The sequence below is a fragment of the Gymnoscopelus microlampas genome, assembly GCF_963454915.1.
Source record: "Gymnoscopelus microlampas genome assembly, chromosome: 21".
In the NCBI taxonomy this organism is placed as follows: Eukaryota; Metazoa; Chordata; class Actinopteri; order Myctophiformes; family Myctophidae; genus Gymnoscopelus; species Gymnoscopelus microlampas.
The window spans coordinates 13,956,722-13,982,339 of NC_139958.1; the positions used below are offsets into that span (position 1 = coordinate 13,956,722).

The 25,618-nt window shown below is 40.0% G+C and overlaps 2 protein-coding genes across 3 annotated transcripts in view; both read left to right on the forward strand.

The window, feature by feature from the left end:
• LOC311038399 (histone H3.2) overlaps positions 1 to 25,618 on the forward strand; it is a gene marked incomplete at its 3' end in the record, with an annotated part of 235,076 nt that overhangs the window by 121,656 nt on the left and 87,802 nt on the right. The gene's annotated exons all lie outside the window — the stretch shown is intronic.
• On the forward strand, positions 13,585 to 23,812 carry arid6 (AT-rich interaction domain 6). Of its 2 annotated transcripts, none has more exons than XM_084046034.1 (6): positions 13,585 to 13,728; positions 17,277 to 17,422; positions 18,237 to 18,289; positions 18,673 to 18,770; positions 19,578 to 19,776; positions 21,657 to 23,812. In XM_084046034.1, exons 2-6 carry the CDS (start codon positions 17,278 to 17,280, stop codon positions 23,064 to 23,066), a joined length of 1,905 nt encoding a protein of 634 aa, XP_083902160.1. In that variant the 5' UTR covers positions 13,585 to 13,728; position 17,277; the 3' UTR covers positions 23,067 to 23,812. The 2 variants fall into 2 exon arrangements, with proteins under 2 accessions (XP_083902160.1, XP_083902161.1); XM_084046035.1 differs by having other exon boundaries at positions 17,277 to 17,404.

The following is a 25,618-nucleotide window of genomic DNA, read 5'->3' on the forward strand; positions in this document are numbered from 1 at the left end:
ATCCTTTAACTGTGTGTGAGGCGTTCTGATCTGTGTAGAGGAATCATTATCTTCCTAAAGTTAAAGTTGATTTATTACAATGAGTAAACCAGGCAGTGAGTGACTTCTGTTGAATCGGAAGTACTGTATATTGGCACACGTTCAGTACAGTACAAGCGTGTGATACAGATCTATTGCATCTAAACTGTGTTCAAAGTAGTGAAATGGTACAACCAATTAAGCTCTTCCCTTTTGATGAGGGGAGAAAAAAGACTGAGACTAGAGGGGTGAAATAATGACCTTTAACTGTAGATCCAACTAATTCCCACTTTATGATTCCCAGTCAGTTTCCTGTTATCTAGGAACCAACCAAAGTCCTACAAACTTTCCCATTTAGTTCTAAGCCACTGGCCACACAAGCTGGGAGGTTGTGGAAAGTTGGCCGCTTAGTGGTGAGTTCTACACATCCACCTGAACATTAAAGTACATCTATATCACATCTATATCGCTGCATGGTGCATTTTGTGAGAGGTGCCCAAACCAAACCAGCATTGTTTTGGCAATTCATTTCAGACTTAGGCCACATGAGGTCAGCATTTAACAGCACATTGCGTGGTGGTTGCCTTTTTCAACTGGTCCATGAGATCCTCAGCAGCAATGTCATCCAGGTCAGGTGTACAGGCTGTAGGTTGACAGAGCCTTGAGGAAAGGCACTGTGGAGTCAACTCGGTAAGCATGCATATCATCAGCCACAGCACCTAGCTGGCCCTTTCATATAGCTGATGAAAATAAAAAAGGTGTGGACCTATAGGCTAAGGCTAAGACTCATGATAATGTTGCATCTGAGGTCTATGGGCTTCAGACAAAAACTCAGGAACTCGTTCAAAGAGCTGCAACGCACGCCTATCCCATTGAGGTGCCGTCTGCGGGTGAAGAACTGAGAGAAGATCAAAGTAGCCGCACACTCATAGAATAAAAACAAACAGCCAACGTCTCGGCAGGCACGCTGCCTTCCTCGTGGTATATGTTTGTTTTTATTCTCTGTCATACGCTAATAAAGTACGACTTTGGCACTGACTCTTTGAGCTGCCACCAGAATGCCATTGTTCATTCTATTCAATCGTTTGTGGGTCGCGGACCCAGTTCTTTTTATGGGTCGCGAGTAAATCCAGTTTTTTTACCCTTGTTTCCGACAAAGAACTTTCAATAATTTCAAAATATCTATCTTTACAAAATCTAAAATTTCAGGAAAAAAATTAAATAATAAAAACAGTCAATAATCAAGAAAAAAAACATAATTATAGCAGATTTACAAGCTCACAACGTGTCACATTGCCACGTGTTGTGTTCTTTTACTTTTTTCACTATCACTATTAATTGAACATTTATAGTACATCGTCTGTCAGGTGGAAGCCCGAAAGAGACCCACACTGTTACATGTCAGGATTCAAATTTAAAAACAGCAAAAGTAGCAGATCTGCTATGTTTGATGCTTTTGAGTGACGCTGTAGTATGATCAAGTTAATGTACGAATAAACACAAAAGGTTAGAATATGGATATAAGAGGTTTCTGCTTCGTCACTTAGACACTATACATACACCGGCTATTTGAAAATATTTGAAATTTTTTTTCGAGACATTGTGACAAAATACATATTGATGTGGGGCTTCCTTGACATGAAAAAAAAAGTTTGAGTGCCTTACGTCACACACAGCAGCATACGTGCATTTCAAACCATTGTCTTGTATTCTATCACCACCCACATGCTGTTTACATGTATTTCAAATTGCTCCCTTAGTATTGTGCTGCATCGCATACCTTCTTCAGAGGACAAGACAATAATGATGACAGGGCTGGACAAAGGTAAGGCTTATTGTGGAGGTTTGAGAGGCAGTCACACCCAAGCCAGCAATGACTGATGGGAGATTCTGAGACAACGAACCTTTCCTCAGCGGAGGAAATAAGCAACCAAGTACTTTTACTCATGCACTAGTACCTAAAGGGCAAGACCGCTTTGGTAGAGCTAGGTTTGGGTTGTGTAGTTACCTTGCCATGATGTAACTCCAAAGGTGGACAAGGAATCAAAAATAATTGCTCCAGTGATTAGAAATTGATAATTCAAAATATGCTCCTCATTGACTTACAATGTATGCTGAAACAAGCAGCTCTCAAAGTCACTATTTTAGCACATCAACGAACGCAAAAAAAAGTTGATTCAGAAAATATGGAACATCAACAAACAATCTTTTATAAAAATGTCAACTTCCTGTTGGTTTTACTATTTGAAGATCCGGATCCACGGATCCAGTCTGGGTTTTCTTCCTATAAAAATGGCAAAATCAGTTTTATAAAAAAAATAAAAACAGTACTGGGTTTGGTGATGTTCAATATTGTCTGAATTTTGTTTGTTGTTTGTTTGTTTACTTGCTAAAAGAGTGACTTTGAGATCTTTTCAGCGTACAATGCAAGTCAATGAGGAGCATATTTTGAATGATCAATTTCTAATCAATGGAGCAATTATTTTTGATTTCTTGTCCAGCTTTAGAGTTACATCATGGCAAGGTAACTACACAACCCAAACCTCTACCAAGGTTGAGCGGATTCCCTCAGGTTCTATACTAGTGTATATTCTGTTTTCCAGCTGAAGGCTGGTGTGGAAGCCGAAGAGGACAGAGGAAAAAGCGGGGATCGAGAGGCGGCGTGAGACGGCGGCTGTGGAGACGCGGCGGCAGGTTCCCAGTCCCTTATATTACGCTGTCAAATGTGCGCTCTGTAAACAACAAGCTAGATGAGCTTGCGGCGAGAGCCAAACATGGCTGTGAATTCAGGCAGAGCAATCTGGTCTGTTTTACGGAAACGTGGCTTAAAGAGCAACATGCAACCCCAAGCCTACCGGGCTACACTACAATCAGAGCGGATCGGGAAAAGCACAGCTCCTCTAAATCCATCGGTGGAGGGCTGTGTATGTTCGTGGATAACAGCTGGGCCACACAATTCTGCATACGAGAGCAAGTATGTACCCCAGACTTCGAAATATTAACTGTCTCTTTCAGACCCTTTTACAGTCCACGGGAATATGGACAGATCACGATTATTCTTACTTATGTCCCTGGCCCAAACTATGAGGCTGCAGGGGAGAGAATAGCCGAGAGTTATAATAATGCTCTCACTCGCTCTACAGACCAAGCGATCTTGGCTCTTGGGGACTTTAACTCGTGCAACCTATCTGTGCACTTGCCAACCCTCGAGAAATATGTGGACTGCCCCACACGCCTAAATAGGACTATTGACCAATGCTATGGAAACGTCCCCAATGCCTACAAAAGTGTATGCAGACCCCCGCTCGGAAAATCGGACCACAACATCATTCACCTACTTCCCAAGTATAGAACTGTGGTGAAGAGAACGAAACCTGTCTCCAAGGAGATATTGGTGAGGTCTGATAGGAGCAGAGAGCAACTCAGGGACTGCCTCGAGAACACTACTTGGGACATCTTCTTCGAGTCCTGCCAGGATGTTCATGAACTGACTGATACTATCACGTCATATTTAACATTCTGTGAAAACACTGCGTCTGAAAAGAAAACTATTCGAATTTTTCAGAACAACAAGTCCTGGGTGTCTAAAGAGCTGAAGGGCTACATTAATGAAAAGAAACTTGCTTTCTGTGCCGGCAACATGGATTTGGTCCATGAGAAAAGGAGGAAGCTAAGAGGAGCTATCCTCAAGGCAAAATTAGATTTTAAAAACAAAATAGAGAGCAAGTTTATAAACGGTAATGTGAAACAAGCTTGGGAGGGGCTAAACACCCTGATGGGCAAACCCCCCAAAAAGGATGAGGGCCCTAGTAGTCAAATTGATGTCAACGACCTAAATAAATTCTACTGTAGATTTGACACTACGAACGACAGCATGGAATGTGATGAAATATGCAATAACCTCCCAACAGCAACCCCCATAGTCATCAAGGAGGATGAGGTTGCTGCCTGTCTCCTCAGACTTAAGTCAGACAAGGCCCCAGGGCCTGACGGTCTGAAGCCTAGGATTCTTAAAGATTGCTATTTTCAACTTAAGGGAGTGTTAACTAGGCTGTTTCAGCTCCTTTTAGACAGCGGCACAGTGCCGCTATCATGGAAACACTCCATAATCAGGCCTGTGCCTAAGAAGCCAGGCGCAAGCTCACCTAATGATTTCCGGCCTATTGCGTTAACCTCTGTACTATGTAAAACTATGGAACGAGTCCTGGTTAACCTTCTAACTGCTTCTGTGTCAACGATGATGGACCCATTCCAATTTGCTTATAAGAGGAAGAGAGGTACAGATGATGCATTATTGACCATGCTTAATGCAGTCACACAACATCTTATGCACCCTAAAGGTTATGCTAGGATCTTATTCATAGATTTTAGCTCAGCTTTTAATTCAATGAAGATCCATATCCTGCTGAAAAGGGCTGCTGATCTTAAGGTACATCCCAGCCTAATCTGGTGGTTCAGGGATTTTCTTTTTTGTCGCCCACAAAGGGTTTGTGCCAGGGAAAACACATCAGAGGTGCTCACTGTGAGCACTGGTTGCCCACAAGGAAGTGTATTGTCCCCTGTGTTATTCTCTCTTTTTACCAATGAATTTATGATCAATGAGACATATTTTAAACTATTTAAGTATGCAGATGATATGGCCTTAGTTGCCCTGTTACTTAAATCAGACCCCCGTGGTGTAGATGCCTACCTGGCTCACACGGTAGCACTTGAAGGGTGGTGTAATACCAGCCAGCTAGAAATTAATGTAGGCAAGACAAAGGAGTTATTCATGCTTAAACCAGATATTACTATACTGCCAGTCTCGCTGGATGGCCAACTCATAGAATCTGTGGAGGACTTTAAATATCTAGGAACAGTTCTAGACTCCCGGATGAGCTTCTCTGGTAACACAGAGCACATCTATAAGAAATGTTCCCAGCGACTTTATCTACTCAGAAAGCTAAATAGCTTCAGAGTTAGTCAGCGGGTCCTAGAACTTGTGTACAAGACCATGATTGAGAGTGTTTTGACATTTCACCTTTCTGCCTGGTTTGGTCACCTAAACTGCAAATTACTGAACAAACTGTCTAGGATTGTGTCAATGGCTAGCAAAATCATTGGCAAGCCCCAAAAGGCCTTGAGCCTATTGTACAGGGAGAGAGTGAGGAGGAAAGCTCTGAGCATCACAGCCGATGGCTCCCATCCTCTTTTTAGAGAGTTTGAGCTTCTGAACTCTGGCAGGCGCTACAGAGTTCCCCTAGCGACCAAAAATATTTATAAGAAGTCTTTTGTCCCCAGAGCAGTCAGCATTCTTAACTCGACAGAATGACCTGCTGCATGGTGGTAATGATGATGATGATGATGATGATAATGATGAAATGAGGGCGATGATGATCATGAAACAGGTTCCTAATGTGGGTCTACTCTCCTTTTCTTTCTTTTATTAGCGATGGTGTTTTGTGTATTTCTATGATGTGATCCTCACTGCTGTGCTGTACCTTTAATGTTGTTTGTCTATGTCTGTATAGTGTCTGGTGAGCCAAAGACAAATTTCCACTTGTGGACAATAAAGATCTATTATTATTATTATTATTATTATTGTGGGGAAAGCTTGAGCTGAAAATAGCAGATCGACAAGCTCACAACGTGTCGCACTGCCACGCGTTGTGAGCTTGTAGATCTGCTATTTTCTGCAAAAGCCTTCCCCACAATACGGATGCTGAGGTTTCAGTGGTTAAAGTTACTGTAACTTTCCTGTTCTGCCACGGATGAGAACCTGCATCGTGTGCAGCTGCTGAAGTTTTTAACACCGAGTTCTATTAGGGGTTAGGGTTAGCCTGGCACTAGCCAGATCGACAACACGGATCCACCCACACATGGCGGTTTGTGAGTGAATCCACGCCATCAGTCCGGCCAATGCCAGGCCAAGTTAGGTGAGATGTTGCAGCTGGTGTCGGCGACACTAGGAGCAGTGGTGGAAAAAGTACTCAAATTCTTTACTTAAGTAAAAGTACCAATACTGCAATATAAAAATACTCTGTTACAAGTAAAAGTCTAGAATTCAAAATGTACTTGAGTAAAAGTACAAAAGTATTGGCATCAAAATGTACTTAAAGTACCAAAAGTAAAAGTACTAAATATTTGAAAATAGCCGAGCTTATAGATCTGCTATTTTCAAATAGCCTGGGTATAAAATAGGGCTAAAGTGGTTAATGTATGTTTCATTATATCATGATTTATATCTGAAAAGTAACTAGTAACTCAATTTTTCAAATAAATGTAGTGGAGTAAAAGTACAATATTTGCCTCTGAGATGTATGTGGAGTAGAAGTAAAAATATTGGAAATTGGAAATACTCAAGTAAAGTACAAATACCTCAAAATTGTACTTAAGTAAATGTACTTAGTTACTTTCCACCACTGCTCACTCTGCCTTGATGGATTAAACCCTCCCTGAAGGTTTCACCGCAGCCTGTAGCTTTTGGTTCTTCCTCACGGAAGAAGAGGTTTGACATTCATGATCATGAATGTCTTGGCAGACTTTCACATGTCATCTGGCCAAATGTGATCATAATTTATCTTGCTCCATGTGTGACAATTTGATTGATTGACTACGTTATTAGTCAGAAATGTAAACAGATGGTACAGTAAGACATTGAAGCTAAAAGGATAACACAAAACAGGTCCTGGGGAGTTTCCATTGTGGTCCTATGTATTCAATTCATCAACATACAAAATGAACACAATAATACATGTCATCAACAAATACAAACACAAAAGAGATGGGAAAATTACATTTACCTCCCCTTTTGATCTCCTTATATATGTTTTTTCAGGCCAAAAAAAAACAAAACAAAAAACAGTGTTACACATCATTTAATGCAGTGGTTTTCAACCTTTATCATGTCAAGGACCCCCAAAATGATTATGTATTTGGCCGTGGACCCCCATCTCAAAATACTTTGTTCCAGGGACCCCCAGAAGCAAAGATTTGAGTTACAAATGTTCACTTTAAAAATGTATATGCAAAGATTTGCCAAAATGTTCACGATTTTTCAAAAATAGCAGATACAGCCAAAGTATAAAATATGGATAAAGGGGTTAAAATGATTGTGACTCTTTATTAACTAATTTTGCTGGGGACCCCCTGGTATACCCCACAAGGACCCCTGGGCGTCCCCAGACCCCACTTTGAGAACCAATGCTTTAATGAATGGTGTCGTGCACATTTTGGTGGCAGAGCAGTAGAATGAGAACAGTTTGTTCTAAATTTCGGTGGTACCAGATCGTGGTCGCTCCGTCTAGTGTTGTGGCTGTCACTCACTTTGGAGAAGTAGTTCGACAGGTACCATATGACGGTATTGAGGGCACTGTCTCTTTGACTATCTTAAATACCAATCCCAGTGCTATTTGCTTAAACCTGTCCTCTACCCTGATCCATCCCAAACTAGCAAAGTGTGTTGAAATAAGTAGTCAGATTTATCTTCTTACCTGAGTAACTGTGATAGATAATCCTTTTGTTCAATATTGAGTGCATAATGTTGAGAGCTGGTGTCATGCCATTATCGAAACAAGACATTCTGATGTTTAAAGCTTAAATATTTTTCATTGCAGTAGCTGCATTAGTATGAGAAAGACATCAACATGTAGATAGATCGATAGGTAGATAGATAGGTAGATAGATAGATAGCATGCATATAGATACTATATAGATAATAGATGTATAGATGGATGGATATAATTATAGGTGGATATATGGATATAGGCAGACATCTTATCTTTTAACTCCCTAGTCAGGTTAGTAAGAGAGCATATTGAGAAACCAGTTTGCACAAAAAAAAGTGTGATGCCAGGTGGAATGTATAAATCTATCTATTAAAATGTTGCACATATGCATGTGCAACATTTTAATAGATAGATGTATACATATATAGTTATAGTATACAATCAATTTGAAATCAAAGTCTAAATCAGTTAACAAACAACATATCGTGAAAGGGGACAATATCACTCATCGTCACTGAAAGGTAAAGTTGCATTGTCATTCAGCATTGGCTTAGGCCAATATAAGGAAGTGTTTATTCAGAGCTGTCAAAGAGACATAGCTAATCGCTCCATCGTAACACAGTCACTATGAGGAAATGTCCTCATTGTCCCAGACCAGCTCTGTTGCTCTGAAATGTGATATCATGCAGGAAATATTTTGTGTACGTATTTGGATCACACCAGTCCATTCACCATTGTATTTCAATCACAGACCCCAAAAGGAATTGATTTTGTATGTTGTTTAATTTCAGAAATGAATTATTACTAAGCCTAAAAGACTAAAGCTAAAAATATATTATATATCCTAAAAACAATTGTATTTTTTTTTTTACCCTCTAACCCTTATGTCCCTATTTTGGGAATATGCAGAAAACAGAAAACAACTTACATGATCACTAATCAATAGACCTACAGACTTCCTCTTTCTACAGCTCAAACTATAACAGAGCCAAATACACAACACTGTATAATACTGCATTATATCATTTGTCAGATCATTGATTCGTCACACTATAGTAATAAAAGTGATTTGAGACTAAACAGTATTATCGGAGAGTAGTCTCGCGTAGCCAGACAACTATTCCACAATCTCCGAAAGCTAGTAGAGTCAACTACACCTCCCGAAATCCGAGGCAGGAAGCTGGCATCCGTTCGTCATATCCGTTCACGGAAACATATTTTGAAATATCGTTACATTTTATTATTTAAATTCCATTTCTGCTAAGCAGCAAGCTATATCTTAGATGATTTTGATTTATATTAGGATAGGTTTGCGCGACTGTAAAGACGAAACAGAAGTGGGGAGGAGACTGCACATCCGCTTTATCCTCTGATCATTTTCAGAGCTTCCGTTGCTCCAGACTGTATGACCGGGAGCATTTGAACATTGCGGGAGGCAACAGTCTCGCCGCGGGAGACTAATCGGACAGTGGCAAATGACCTTAAAGACTACCGAAGGTATCCAGTACTCTCCATGCCATAACGGAAAGAACAATAATCATCTCACTTGCCAAAAATGCTTCTAAACATCAGCATGACATTATTTTGACAACATTCAGGCAGCCAAGAAAAATATTGGAATCTGCTTTGAAGCGAGGCAGTGAATGAACACCGACTGACACACTAACAATTCTACAATGTAGAAAAGGCCTGTATTCAAAATATGACTTGAGTGAAAAGGAACCCACTGACCTAGTTACACTGACCTGGTTCCTGTCAAATTTTATAGAAACATTGGCTAAAGTACATTCAAGCACACAGCAATTGTGGCATGGAATGGGTTACCTACAGACCTTAAGAGTAACAGTTCCCTTATGATTCTTTTAAAATCTGCCCTAAAGGGATGGTTAAGGCGGAGGAGAGTCTGGGTCTAGATGTATTGAAATTAGGGATGCAAATTATCGATCAATTCATTAATTGATAATTGATAACCTTATCAACCGATTAACCGGTTAACTGATAAGCGGCGTTTTTTTAAAATCTGAGAATCTTAATTTCAGATTTTTTAAAAAATCCTAAAAAAAGTGCTTAGGAGCCAAGATACAGCCTTTTTCAGTAAGTTAAAGAAGAAGTGAATGGAGCAGAAAATCTTCAAATCATCATATCTTGGGTTCTGAACATTTAAAAAAAATATATATATATTTTTTTTTTAATTTTTTCAATTAATTGTTAATTGTTTGATTTAATCGGATAATTTCTTAATCGATTCATTTGATTAATCGATTAATTGTTAACATCCCTAATTGAAATGCATGGTTTCTTTGTCTAGCCTGATGCCTTAGTTATTTGTAGTTGTTGTTTAGCTATTTATATTGTTTTTTGTATTGTTTTGTTATTTGTATTGTTATGCATGTAGTGGGGTATCAACAAATGGAAATAATCAAATGAAGTAAATGTACCTCAAATTTGTACTCAAGTACTTGAGTAGTAAGCTACTTACTTACCACCACTGCAAACTAGAGTTAGCTTAAGATGTACCTCTTCTATTATGAATGGCGATGCTGTGAATGTTAATTTGAGAATATTTTCACCCGGCCTATAGATTTTGTGATTAGCTGAAACAGCTAACATCCTCATTGCTGTAAGCCTGTTTTGCATTCCTTACACTGTAAAATCCTGAGTACAGTTTTTTTTAAATATGTTTTGTTTAGCAATGTTAATACAAAAACAATCACATTAACATGCAACAACAACACGTGGAAACAAAGTACAACCTAGGGTTCAAGAGCTATAGGCCAAATGAAGTGGGCTGTTGCAGAGGTTTTTCCTTGGCCCACTGTTAGTGTGCGTGCAAAGTTTCACGCCGATCGGTCTGGTGGTGCACAAGATTAGCTGGTGACCAGCGGACGGACGGACGGACACAGGGACGGACAGGAGCAAAAACATAGTCTCCGGCCTTCAGCCGTCCAGTCCATGGCGTCCGGCCTAGTGGAGAAATATAAAAGTCTAAGCTTTTAATTTGTGTTAATTTAACTCTGACAAATGTAACCGAATGGACCCATTTGTACTGAGGATTTTGCGTGTAGCCTACTTGTTAAGCCAGTCTTTCAAAGCTATTTAAATAGACACAAACTCTCCATCTTCCTTAATGGCAAAGTTCACCCTATTTTAATAGCATGTGGGAAATATTTGAGGAGATTGTTTTCTTTTTAAACAGACTCGCCCTGTACGTCACGGAGCTGACCTCGTCTCCCTGGACCTGCTATGCAGCAGAAGATGACACACCACAGATACCAACTGAAATATACACAGACAGCCATATGTCATAGTGACAATGAAAACAATCTATCTGAAGACAGGTGTTGTAATAGAGGGCGTTGACTTGTCAGCCACCAAATAATTTGTTTACTTAAGACCAGAGATGCGCTCCGGGGTGTGCTGGTAGGTGACCAGGCAGTGTATCGGATTCGTCAAGTGTTTGATTAGATTGTTACCAGAGACCTGTGTTGTGTGTCCTTTCCTCTCATGCTTCATTTATAGTACTGTTCATTATACTGTAAGTGTGCATAATCTAGTTCTTGAGGGGGTTCCAGGGGGTCCCCAGCAAAAGGAGTTGATAGTATCAAAATCAGCATACATTTTGTATGGGGGCCCTGGGCACAGAATAATATCTGATAGGGTCCACGGACAAATGCATATTAATTTGAGGGTCCTTGGCATGAAAAAAGTTTGAGAACCACTGGCTCTACAATATTGTCTATTCATCAAATGGGGGGAAAGAAAACTGTTGGCAACTGGTTATAAGCTACCACCTTGCCAACCTAAATATCCAGCATGGAAATAACCTTCCCCTGACTGTCAAAATGATGTTGGAACAATGTCAACCCACGTCAAGCCAATGTTTGACAGGCCATTATTGGTCCAACGCTGGTCCCACGTATGTTTAGCTGATCTGGCTGTTTTGGTAAATTGTCTTCAATTGCGTAAGAAATTAAATGCTGAAATTAGCACACACACACACACACACACACACACACACACACACACACACACACACACACACACACACACACACACACACACACACACACACACACACACACACACACACACACACACACACACACACACACACACACACACACACCTTCCTTGAGGAAGAACCAAAAGCTACAGGCTGCGGTGAAATCTGCAGGGAGGGTTTAATCCGTCAAGGCAGAGTGAGATGTTTGTGCCCAGCAGCAACGACAACGACGCAACGCACAGAAAATCCCCTACTTCTGGTCAGACGAAGGAGGAGCCAGGCCCGGAGGCAACCCACAGTGCCTAGAGCCTCCTAGTGTCGCCAACACCAGCTGCAACATCTCACCTAACCTGGCCTGGCATTGGCCGGACTGATGGCTTGGATTCACTCACATACTGCCACGTGTGAGTGGATCCGTGTTGTCAGTCTGGCTAGTGCCAGGCTAACCCTAACCCCTATTAGCACTGTCTCTAACCCCCAAGAGACAGTGGGGGCAGTAACATGCCACTTGGACACAGGCCGGGGTCTGATCAGCCTCGGTCGGGTCGCCTGGAGGAGGGTGTCTGTTGCAAGACCCGAAACACCCAGTGACTCCATAACAACACTGATGATGTGTCCAAGTTTGTGCATCAGTTGATGTCTTATTAACATACTGTATGTTGAACAGTATCAGTAGTTTGGCCATTTTCCAATAGCCAAAGTTTAACAGAGGGCATACGTGGTTAATTACTATGCTTTGTTTGTCTAAATCTGCAAAGGAACTATAGTTATATTAATAATTGAAAATAAAGTAAAAAACTAAAAGTACAATACAGTTTTTGCTTCTGAGATGTAGTGGAGTAGAAGCATAACATATAAAAAAGGGAAGTACTCAAGTATAGTAAACAAGTATCTTTTCTTGCCTTTATTGATAGTTACGGCATAGAGACACAGGAAACGGGGAGAGTCGGGGCATGCAGCAAAGGTCCTCCCTGCCCTGGAATCAAACCGGGGACTACGCACCTTAACAACTCGGCTATCGGCGCCCCCAAGATCAGCTACACGAAAGAGGCAAAATAAAGAGGGGACCAAGTATAGACCCATGGGGGACCCCGGGGAATGAAGAATAATGGAAGTGGTTGAAATTGCTTTACTTTACTTTAAAGAACAAGACCACTTTGGTAGAGGTTTGGGTTATGTAGTTACCTTGCCATGATGTAACTCCAAAGGTGGACAAGAAATCAAAAATAATTGTCCATTGATTAGAAATTGATAATAACAAATATGCTCCTCATTGAATTACATTGTATGGTAAAACAGCTCTCAAAGTCACTCTTTTAGCATGTAAACGAACACAAACAAAGTTGATTCAGACAATATAGAACATCACCAAACCCAGTACTGTTTATTTTTTAAATAAAAATGTCAACTTCCTGCTGATTTTACTATTTGAAGATCCGGATCTGCGGATCCAGTCCAGGTTTTCTTCTTAGTAAAAATAGCAAAATTGACAGGAAGTTTATTTTTGTATTAAAAAAAAACGGTACTGGGTTTTGTGATGTTCTATATTGTCTGAATCACCTTTCTTTGTGTTCGTTTATGTGCTAAAACAGTGACTTTGAGAGCTGTTTTACCGTACAATGTAAGTCAATGAGGAACATATTTTGAATTATCAATTTCTAATCAACGGAGAAATTATTTTTGATTTCTTGTCCACCTTTGGAGTTACATCGTGGCAAGGTAACTACACAACCCAAACCTCTACCAAAGTGGTCTTGCCCTTTAAAAGGTCTACTGCAAACTTAGCATACATGTGTCAATCTCAATTCAAGCCAATATTGTGTCTTTTAGTGACATACGTAAACAATTAGAAACAATTAAGTGACAATTAGAACAATCCATTATCAAAAATGAATAAATAAAAGTATTACAATACAAATTGGCCTTTGCTCTATGTGGAATATTCCGATACAAAGGTTTTGGCACAGATTCATAGACAGGTTGAACTGGTCTGACTTTAGACTGGTAGGAAGGAAGAATTTGGAGTATATACACCCCCGCTGGCAGTGGCCCACGATGTCACTGCGGCTTGTCACCGGGACGAGAGCGTGTGACTGTCACTGTCACTGAGTGTTTGCGCGGTGCTGGAGTTTACATGTAAACCCACTGGTTAATTTCAACACTAATCTTCAGCGCTTTAACACTTTCATATCGACTGTCACCCTGTCACTGGTGAAACAGGTGAGTAGCATGACTGGTGGATGAAGTACTCTTTTATTTAAAATGTTTAAAGTGGCACTATGTCACTTTTTTGATGTGACAATTTTGTCCATTCTGTGTGGTAGAATATGTTAATACAATATTACAGTAGCCTATATAACTCATACAATTGGGGCGGTTGTATTTTGTCCCCCTGCTCTTTGAGACGTTTAGATCGTGTCATGTCGTGTCATGTCTAACCGATCTGACATGAATTTCGACCTGATCAGTTACATAGTGCAGCTTTAAAAGCAGCAATGCAAAAAGACCCCGAATGTCCCATTGAACAAGCTTTTTCAAAAGGTTTTGAAATTTGTTTAAACAAAATCAATTAAAAAAGTACAAGTGATCGGCTATTTACGAGTATAGACAACGTTTAAAATAGGGCTCAATTGGATAATATATGTTTAGTAATAGTAATCTAATTCAAAGTAACTTGTAACCGACGTTAACAAATAACTATAGTGGAGAGCCAAGTACAATATTTTCCTCTGAGGTGTTGTGGAGTAGAATAAAGCATTGAAAAATGTATGAACATACCCAAGTAAAGTTAAACTAAAAAATAAAACTAAAACCCTGAGCAAATGTATTTAGTTACTTTCCATCACTGAGTAACATTGATGCCATATATAAAATATTTCTCCTTCAATTTCATTTGATGTGATCAGAAGTTTCCATTAATAACAACTAATAATGTTAGCCACAGAGATGCCATATAAAGGTATTGAGAATTAAAATCTGACGTGGGTTGCAATTCAGGAAAGGATTGATGAAAAACGTACTCAGCTACAATATGTCCACCACACATTGATCACTATATTGTTTTTACATTTGATTTATTAGTAATGAAATACATTTGAACATTTAAATGGTAAATGGCACATTCATTTAAATAGCACCCTTATCCAAAGTGCATTACAGCCTACTCATCAGGAGCAGTTAAGGGTTCAGTGTCTTGCACAAGGACACTTCAACACCCACACAGGGGGAACCAGGGATCAAACCGAACCACTGGAGCCGAAGCGGCCGCTCTATCCCCTGACCACTGTCTGCCACCCCCTAGAATTCCTCTTTTGCATTTAACCCATCCTATGAGGAGCAGTGGGCAGCCACGGCCTCGGTCAAAGGCCCTGACAGCTTGGAGATTTCCACACCTACTTTCTGTGGACTGGTGGCTATCGGTAATCATTACCATATAGAGCAGGGGTCTTCAATAGGGGGTCCGGGACCCCTAGGGGGTCCTCAGAGTTACTACAGGGGGGCCACCAAATCTTTGTGTGATAGGATTTTTCTTTTTTTTCCTTTAACCACTTGAACCTAATAGCATCCCTATTCTGAGGAGAACTTTAGCCAAAAATATATAAAAGTTCTTGTTTGTAGATCGGCTATTTTCGGCAAAGAGGTTTGGTGTAGAGGGGAAAGAAGAGCATACCAAGAACACAAGTATTGAGGGTTTAAGTGGTTAAAATGTCTGAAGAATGAACATGAATCCAACACAACGCCACACAATGATAGTGTTGTCAAACAAGTCTATGAAACTATCTATGAATTCCCTGAAAAAGTTTAATCTGCAACACAATTTTATACAATATGTAGGAGTTCTCTCTCCTGATTGGATGAAATTGCTATCCCGAACAGAAAATGTATATTTTCTGTTTAGCCTACTAAAGAGCTGGGGAGACCAAACAAACATTCTATACAATGATTACTATCACAATATAGAGCTATTTATTACTTAAACACCATCACTTGCTGCACCTTTAATATCATCTGATGTTGAATTAATTAAACGTATGAGAACTATACTAGATTCAGTACATTTAACCCATTAAAACCAAGAAAGCATCCGTGTCATTTTAGATTTTAGCTATGTATAACATATTTAATACATTTTTAGAAAACTCTCAGGATTTAGAACAGTGGTTTAGAACAGTGGTTCTCAAAGATAACAGATCTACAAGCTCACAGCGCAGCTATTTTTGGACATTTTTGAGAAATCTTGACAGTGTTTGAAAAAAAAAGAATGAAAAATAATAATTCTCTTCTGGGGGTCCCTGGCACAAAAAAAAATCAGATAGGTGGGGGTTCTCGCAGCCAAATACATATCATTTTGGGGGTCCTTGGCACAAAGAAAGCTTGAGAACCACTGATTTAGAAGCCATTTGTAGAATCAGCCTCAGGTCTTAAGGGTTAAATGCAGCGTGAACATTTGTCTCCAGAGATTTGCATATTTGCCGTGCAGTACATTTCTCCTATACAAGTATTAATGTTGTAGACGGTCAACATTCCTAGAGGTGTACGAATGGAAGCGTAACAGTGGCTGCATTGATATGTGCTGTTCACTGTTCAGCATCGCATCAATGGCATGCTTTATACCGCGACAAGGCTGACATCACTGAGGAATGAGCTTATGTGTAATTTATTGTTAAAAGCTTGTTTTTGTTTGACAACCGTCGTTCAACAATGGACTGAGTCATTGTTACAGGATTGTCTGTTTGATCTAGAGTTTGTGTTGGGTCAAATGGAACTGTACACTATCCTGCATTCTTTATGAGTTCTCTCTCCTGATAGAATAACACTGGTATCCCCACCTGAAAATACATTTTTTTTGTTTACTAAAGAGCTGGAGAGACAGGGGAGACCACTGTTACTGAACAAATGCTCCATAGCAATGATTAGAAAGCTATTAACACTTATTTTAACAAATACAATTTCATTTCACTTTCAAACATGTTTGCGGTAATTTTAAAGTATACTCAGGCTTTTGTGAGCACCCTGGAGAGTTTAAGTTGCTTGATTCAGTATTTTGATATCTACATTCATTTTATCAGACACGCCCCCTTCTAATACTCCATTTGAACCATTATAGATTCGTCAAAAACACCTGTCCTTGGTTATGGTGACTCATACTGGCCTACTAATATGTGAGGGGCCCATGTTTTTTCGATACCTTTTTTCATTTACATTATTATTATTATTATTAATTATTTATTTTGAATGTAACAAGTAATAAAAACACGTCCCCCTTACGCATTAGAAGGACAATATCGGTCACCAAAACCAAGTACGGGTGTTTTCAATGAATCTAACCTGGTTAGTTTAAAGTTACAACAGGTTTTAAAGGAATGGGGTGTGTCTGATTAAATTAATATCAAATATCTAAATACTGAATCAAGCAACTTAAAAACTGTCTGTGGTGCTCACAAAAGCCTGAGTAAACGTTGAAATGACCCCAAACAAGTTTGAAAGTGAAATATCCCTTTAACCACTTTCACTTTCAACATTTTTCAGAAATAGCGAAAAATATCAGACCTAAGAGTTCGGAACGGGTCGCAACTCAACACTTTGTGAGCTTGTAAATCTGCTATTTTTGGCTCCTTTTGCATGACACTATTGTATACAACGAAATAGGGCATTCATTTACGACAAAATATAAAACATTTAAAATACGGAGTTACAAGCTTTTCTGTCCAACAGCGACAATATGCATGATTCAATAAAGATATCAATTAATCTTGTGTGTGTGACAGCATGGCCCATGGGGAGGTGCAGGAGCGTGAGGACCTGAGTGAGGACACCTTCCTGAAGAGCCTCTACCTCTACATGAAGAACAGAGACACGCCCATAGAGAGGATCCCTCACCTAGGATTCAAACAAAGTACGCGCACACACACACGTACGTACAGGGTACACGCGCGCTCGCAGATTTCACATCTGTATTTGCGTTCACATTTAACAAGAAATTCTTGAACACAAACAATAGCAGTTGCACAAGCTTGGGGAACTCAACAACAAGGATACAGATCACGTATACAGGAAGCATCGTCTCCTCTATATGTGGCGACTGCCAATTATCACAGACACTGAACATTATTTTGTTCGCTTGGGCATTCCTGCAATCTGCAGGCCTCTCACAACTAATTTATGGACATTACTGAGGCCAAATATGAACACAGGCAGTTACGCATTTGTAACCAAGCTGTATAATAGCATCCTTAAGACGCTGGCACTTTAGCACCTTGGTAAGGAATGCCTCTTCCAGACTGGTCGAATGTATATCCCAAATGCCCCCCCAAATAATTGGCAAAACACTCAGATTTAGATAAGATAATATAACATTACTATTTTAATAAAAGTATTTTTTTCCTGTTCTTTAAAACCTTGGAAAATGTGTGTTCATTGTGATTAATAGGAACTGGTGCCATTGACCCAAGCCAGAACACAATCAATTAATTGATCATTAAAATCTCAAAATGCACGCTGCCCGCCCTGAGTGGTCCACTTAAGTGGTCAGATGGGTGGGCCCTGAGTGGTCCCTTAAGTGGACCCTGATCCACACATGTTGGGAAACACTGGTCTAGATCTTGAAACATTAATGAACACGCTCAAAGAGGAGTTTGTACAGATTTCCAATGAATGTACATTGATAAAATACTAATATATTGTCCTCTTAATGGAATGTTTTTTAATAGACTGTTTTATGTTTCCAGTTGATTTGTATGTGATGTACAAGACCGTCAAAGACTTGGGTGGATATCATCAGGTAAAACTCTCTACATATAAGCCACATACAGTACCTGTTATTTGTTAAGGTGCAGTAGGTGATCTTTTTTTTCTCAAATACTTGTACTATTCTGTAATTATTGCTACAGTATATAGCATGGGAGATAGTAATTATGCAAGGGATAATCAATGGGGAGCGGGTCATTAGGGTGATTAGTCCCCTTACTTAACACTAGGTGTAAAGTAACTAAGTACAACTCTCCACTACCAGGTGTAAAGTAACTAAGCACATTTACTCTCCGCTACCCGGTGTAAAGTAACAAATACATGCACTCTCCACTACCAGGTGTAAAGTAACTAAGTACATTTACTCTCCCACTCCCAGGTGTAAAGTAACTAAGTACATGTACTCTCCACTCCCAGGTGACGGCTCAGCAGATGTGGAAGCAGGTGTACAACACGTTGGGGGGGAACCCTCGCAGCACCAGCGCAGCAACCTGCACCCGCAGACACTATGAGAAGTACGTCTGAACTCGGGGCTCATTTATAGGCCTGTATTCTGCCCTACAATGGCGGTGGACGCCAACAAATAGCTGATCTACAAGCTCACAACACATCACATGAGCCAGTTGTTCTCAGAGTGGAGTCTGGGGACCCCCAGGGGTCCTTCAGGGGATACCAGGGGTCCCCAGCAAAATGAAGTATACACTTTCAACATTGTAACCTTATTTTATGTTTTAAGACAGTATTCAAAATGTATCACTATAAAACGCAAAATGTCATTGTTACAGTTATGTATGTTTGTTAGATTGATTGAATAAATACATAAAACAGAGTATTATCTTGTCGAGGAGCCCTAAAACAAATGTATACTTTGTTTATTGGGTGGGGGCAGTTATTGCATGTGGCATGCATGTTGCTGTGAATATGTAATTATAAGACATGCTTCCATTTTGCAATGTATTATCCAATTTGCATAGGGCTATTGATTAATAATCGCATAATTGAGAAGCATGTTTTTAGTTTTTAAGTATACTTTGCAGAGAAAATATTTGCGCATCCACTTCGTTCAGATGCAGGTGCGTTGGACAGTGACAAATTAAGCAATCATGAACAAATATTCATGAACAAAAATCCCACACTCTGCTCATGCTCAGCAGCATCAGTTTTATTCAAATTAAATTGACATGATGTTTTGGGTCCCACTGGAGTGTCTAAAGAGTGTCTATCAGTTTTTATATATAAAGAATATAATATACTTATCATTGATTTCATTGATTAGTTTGATTAACTGTAATTATAATTTTCTTCTTCTTCCCCGCATGCAGGCTGCTGTTGCCATATGAATGTCATGTGAAAGGAGGAGAGTTGATGAACGCGTTGCCACAGCATCATCATCATCATCATCATCTTCATCCTCATCATCCTCCTCCTCATCCTCATCAGTCTAAAGCCTTCTATGTAGGTGGATGCCATGAGGAGGACCCCCAGAGACCAGCAAAACGCAGGCCTTTCCTCCCTTACCGGGTAATACTAGGATGCTTTTAATCAAACAACATACACACTGTATAACACGTCTCTGTCGGGTGGAAACCTCATTATCGTTAGCCGCATAGCATAATTGCCTAAGTCATTTTTTGGCCAAATAGTCATTTAGGCATTTTCTGACTCTACTCTCCTAACACTGCTACTTCATTATGCCTTATTGCCTATGTCCTCTGTCAGCCTATCAGAATGCTTGTTACATTCTAAAATCACTTACTGCTGATGTCATTTTATGTCAACTTTTTCGACTTGGGCAGAAATTATTTTTGAATCTAACCAGCATTCTGATAGGCTGAGGACATAGGCAGTAAGGCAGGGTGACTCTCATAAGCAGTGTTATGAGAGTAGAGGTAGGCAGAAATAAATAAAGGCAAAATGTGTCTTTTTTTTCCCCTCATGATTGCCCTCATTGATCAACTAGAATCTAGTTGACTCACAAAGTCATCTAGTTACTAGATGACTTAGGCAATCATGAGGGGAAAAAATACATATACAGGTATATAGGCAGATAGTGATTTTTCATTTCTCATTTTCTGAAAACCTTAAAAATATGACTAAATGCATACTTCATCATATGATGGTGTTGCTAACTGAAAGTTTTTAGATGAAATATCTGTTATTTTCGTCGAGCGATATGGCGTCATATGAAGTATACATTCAGGCTTTAATGAACAATGAATGAATGAATATATATATATATATATATATATATATATAGAGAGAGAGAGAGAGAGAGAGAGAGAGAGAGAGAGAGAGAGAGAGAGAGCGAGAGAGCGAGAGAGCGAGAGAGCGAGAGAGCGAGAGAGCGAGAGAGAGAGGACATACATAAGGACACGTGTTTTTACATGAATTGCTCTTAGTCATTCTAAAAGAGCTCTTCTAATGTGAACAACAACAAGGAGAAGTAATGCATATAATAATAGAGGTCTGAGCAGTAACCTGTAATCATTCACGTCTCCCAATGTTTGACTGATCTAAATGTTTTAGCTTCTTGAACCCTTCTGCCTTTTGCCTGAAGGCTTTGGATGTAATGGTAGGCTATAATTCATAAGGCAAGGCGAGGCAAGTTTAGTCGTACATTGCACAGTTCAAAAAGTCTTTACATAAAGCATTATAAGCTAAATAAATGCATTATAGAAGGACATTTTAATTCAGTAAAAAAAAGTTAATATGAAACCTAAAATATGTGTTAAATAGCTCTATATTCTGATCATTGCTATAGAGTGTTTGTTCAGTAAAATGAGTCTCCCATGTCTCTCCAGCTCTTTATTAAACAGAAAATGCATTTTCAGTGCTCTCTCCTGATTGGCTTAAATGTTGTCACCTACCTGAAAATGTACTATATTCTGTTTACTAAAGAGCTGGAGAGACTGCTGTGACCGAACAAACACTCTGTAGCAATGATTACTATCAGAATATAGTACTTTAATCTTTAAAAAAAAAATAGCATAAGATCAGAGATGCATTTTGTCCCTAAACTATTCAATGCTTTATGAACCAATAGTAGTATTTTTAAATCAATGATTTGACAGACAGGGATCTAGTGTAAAGATCTAAGAAGTGATCCACTTTGTTGGTATTTAAAGGACTCGAGTAGCAGCGTTCTGAAGTCGTCGGATCGATTATTTTTAGGTAGACCTGTAAGGGACACTGTTACTGTAGTCTACTGAAGATGACGTTTTTCTAACTATTTGATGTAGCATTAAAGATTGAAGATTCAAGAAACGTTTTATCCCAGCTAACCACAGCATTTATTTGTTTACTGAAAGTTTTCCCTCATACAAAGTCATTTATAAGCATTAAAAGCAGCACATAGATCTGCTTCTGCTCTGAATGTTCACTTTGTTTTTTATTTTTGCCAGAACCCTCGTTTCCCGTCAGACTCTCATATGAGGGTGATTCCTCTGCCGGGCCACTACCCTCACTACTTCCATCCGGGCCAGCCAGTCCTGCCTCCTTATGTCCCCTTGTCTCCCTCAGTCCCCTTATCTCCCTCAGTGAGGCCGTCACATGGTTCCCCGGTCCCTCGCCCTGAGCTCCCGTACGACCCCTCCCCTCCGATCCCGACAGAGAGAGTGAAGCATCCGCTGGAACAGCTGCGCTACCTGGCGGAGCAGTACAAGTCTTCATCCGGTTTGGCTGAGCCCCTGAACCTAAGTGTGAAGGGATCGTACCCCGACGCCAACCTCAACCCTGCGTCGTCCTTCATGTCTCCTCCGTCCAGCAAGACCCCCAAGTTTTTGAACAAACCCTCTCCTCTGTACCCTCCGAAAGGGATAACAAAAAACAACGCGCTATGTGAGACACAGGATAAAGAAGCTGATCTAGGGAAGTGTTCCTCGTTCACAGCGCAATCCTTCCCCCCGAATGGCAATACGGGCGATGTCATCAACCTCACATCGCTCTCCTCAGCACCCTCCAGCATCTCAGCATCTCCATCGGCGCCAAACGCTCCGACACCGCCGATGAGCTGCAAGGGACGAGACGCCGCGATGGCCCACACCCCGTGCTCGCCAAAGACACAATTTAAAGTCTGGCCAGGTAAAGAGACAGAGCAGAGTCCCAAAGCGAGCTCAAGGGCACACGGTGACAGCCACGTACTGCCCAGCCCCCCGAGAGACAATGACGGGAAGATGGAAATTCAAATACCGCTGTCTCTCCTGCAAGACTTCTTTAGGCACTGCAGGCCCTCTGCCACCATGCATGGAGCTTCTCAGCTTCCTACTTCTACTCCTGTTCAAGAGGCAGACAGCAGAGGCAGGACATGGTACAACAGCTCTGTCAGCTCAGATCCATTTCCCACCAATATGAACATTCACAGTCATTCTAACAACAAGGACAGCAGCTCAGCGATTGAAGATCTGAGCCGGAAGCAGAGGAGTGCGCCGAACCCTGCACCAACCAGTCATCCTTACACTAGAGTCCCTAACCATTTTTCCAGCTACAGACCATCACCGTTGGGGGCATATCCCAAAGACGCATCGAGCCACGAGGTTTACCCTTGGGATCAGCAGGATGTTAGCAAGCCTTACAACTTCAAAGCTGCTAACGGCTGGCATCGGCACAACAGAGAGAGCCAGCAGGCTCACCCTGTTCAAATGAAAATCCACTCTAGTCCCCTTATCACTGAGCATGACTTTGGGGGCCCCAGATCCCCAGCCTACAATGAAAGCACGCAACAAGAGAGATCAGAGAATGGCCCTTCAGCGGTGCTACACCTCACCAATGAAGAGTTAATGAAGCTGAAGAGAATCATCTCTACCTCACCATGAGTTTCACACCTGAGACGTTTTACATAGTACATGATAAACTGACATTCCAAAAGAACACAATTGTACTGTACATGTTATCCTGTTTGTTTTTCTTTTTTCTTCCTTTGAAACACAGGCCGATGCCTGTTGGGATCATTATCATAGTACTTACGGTTTAATACCATTATTATGTCGTTTTTTTAAATCACATCCGGCGGGGGAACTTAAGTTTTTTAAGAGGATTCGCGGATTTATCAATATTTCTGTACAGCCACTGATCTGACAGACTTCACACCGGGCATTGCACTACCTTGGCTCTTCCGCGACACACACGCCATGTTTGAAGTCGACTGGTCGGACAGTTCTCGAGATGCGCAGAGGACAGATACGCAGACACAGCTTTCACACATTTATAGAAGGATGTGTGATATTTGAAGGTGTATGAGTTGCAGCTGTTTCTGTAGTGAATAATACAATCGTCACTATGAATCTCGGGATTTTTTACTGTCATTTTTTAAGTCATTATTATGTATTTATTATTAATATATGTATATAGCCAAGAACAAAATAAATAGTGTGCCCAATGTTGATGTTGATTAAAGTGATATTGTTTATAATGCCAGTTGAAATCAGGCTATAATAGTATATGAAGCATTCTGAAAACGATCATTAAATAAATACATTGCAACAACAATACTTTATGTTGAATAGTGGTTCCAAATGTTACTCAAGTGATGTTTTACAAACAATGTATGAAAGAAGTTATGTTATGGAAAATAATGCTCTTTTCCTGTCTATTTTTTCAACTATTTGGGGTCTTCAACGTTTTTCAGGCCAAGAACCCCTTAGCTGTGAGTGAGTGAGTGAGTGAGTGAGTGAGTGAGTGAGTGATTGAGTGAGTGGAAGCTGGGACATATTATTGTATAAAATGGTGTTGCCTGTTATACTTTTTTCTTTTGAGAAAGACTTCCCTGTAACTTGATAAGAGGCTTTCAAAGCTAGCTCACTATATTTAGCTCATTGTCTCATTAATGTCTGTTGACAGATTTGAAACTGGGAATTATACCACAGGTTTTTCTTTTCAGCGACAATGGGTTTAGAGATGTGATTCTAGCTTGGAATTATTCCACAGGCTTTTCTTTTAAGCGACTATATGTGTTGAGAGATTTAAGGCTCTCTTTGAATTATTTCACAGGCTTTTCTTTTAAGCGACTATATGTGTTGAGAGATTTAAGACTATCTTTGAATTGTTCCACAGGCTTTTCTTTCAAGTGGCTATGGGTTGAATCCAAGTGCTTCTGCAGATTTGACGGCTTCATAGAGCAGTGGTTCTCAACCTCATGATTTTGGGCGGTCCCCAGATGATAGTAAAGTGACAATTTAAGGACTTTTAAGACCTAAAATAAAACAATAAGAAAAGAAAAGAAAGCAAATACAAAGACCATTACTGCATCAAAAGCAATCAACATACTATACTATACAAACTGGTCAAACATTGCCCAAATTGTCAAAAACAATAAGAAAGAGGCAAACATTGTGAAAAAAGCTTGTAGATCGGCTATTTTCACAAATGTATGTGTGGAGTCAAACTAAATGTAATGCCTTGACTACAACTCCAAGTGCTTGTCAGGGTTGGGGGGTCCCCAGTTCAAATATGATTATTGTGGGGGGTCGCGGCCTGAAAGGTTGAGAACTCACTGTCATAGAGCACTATCATCAGTGTTCTGTAAACGAATGCATTTATTTTGTTAGCTTGTTTTTCTTGTTTGTTTACGGATTAGCTTTGCAAATAATATGTTGGATAACCAAGTATAAATCAGGCATAACATGACATTAACTTGAAGACGAGCCAGAGGTGATGATTGGGTTTGTGTGTTGGAATGCCTACGTGGAGACGAGGAACTCTCAGCAGAGAGTCAGATGGTATCATCAGGTGATGTTTGATATGAATGCCAGATTACCAGATATTACCATGCCAGGTGTTACTGCCATGTTTTGAAATATGACAGGAATGAGGATATGATGATCACTGAAACCAGCAGGCTATTGCTATTCCAGTACATTAGAAGACATAAATGTCCAATGTGGACGGATGCTCAAATGTCTCCCATACAAAAGTTGTTGACAGCTCAGGTATACTGTACATAGTAGTGGCTTGTTGACTCACATTGTATCTATAATTAGTTGTCACTCTCTCAAATACTGGATCACAAACAAACATTTTGTAAGACACCTATTCTTTAGTTTTTTTTGCTTTCAAGAGAACATTTCACATGTCTAGTAAACTGTCCAGCAAATCTGCAATCTGATTTGATTAAAGTTTGTATTTGAATATGTTTGAAAATGTTCACCTACAGTATATGCCCCAAATGGAGATTTACAATTTTGGCATTTAGCAGCCACTCTTAATCCAGAGTGATTTACAGTAAGCACGGTAAACACAAGGTAATGCATCAAATGCATAGACATAGTAAGGATCATAGGTAAACCAAGAACCTATCATCAGTCTAAACAGTACAATATCCAAAAAAATAATAATCTGTACATTGAAACTATACAAACATGAACATGAA

What these genes read in the sequence shown, in the direction of transcription:
- arid6 (XM_084046034.1), top strand. Translation starts at nt 17,278, where the DNA reads ATGGCCCATGGGGAGGTGCAGGAGCGTGAGGACCTGAGTGAGGACACC. An exon ending in AAGTACGCGCACACACACAC is followed by an intron (nt 17,423 to 18,236) that starts GTACGTACAGGG and finishes TTATGTTTCCAG; the next exon opens with TTGATTTGTATGTGATGTAC. An exon ending in ACTTGGGTGGATATCATCAG is followed by an intron (nt 18,290 to 18,672) that starts GTAAAACTCTCT and finishes CTCCACTCCCAG; the next exon opens with GTGACGGCTCAGCAGATGTG.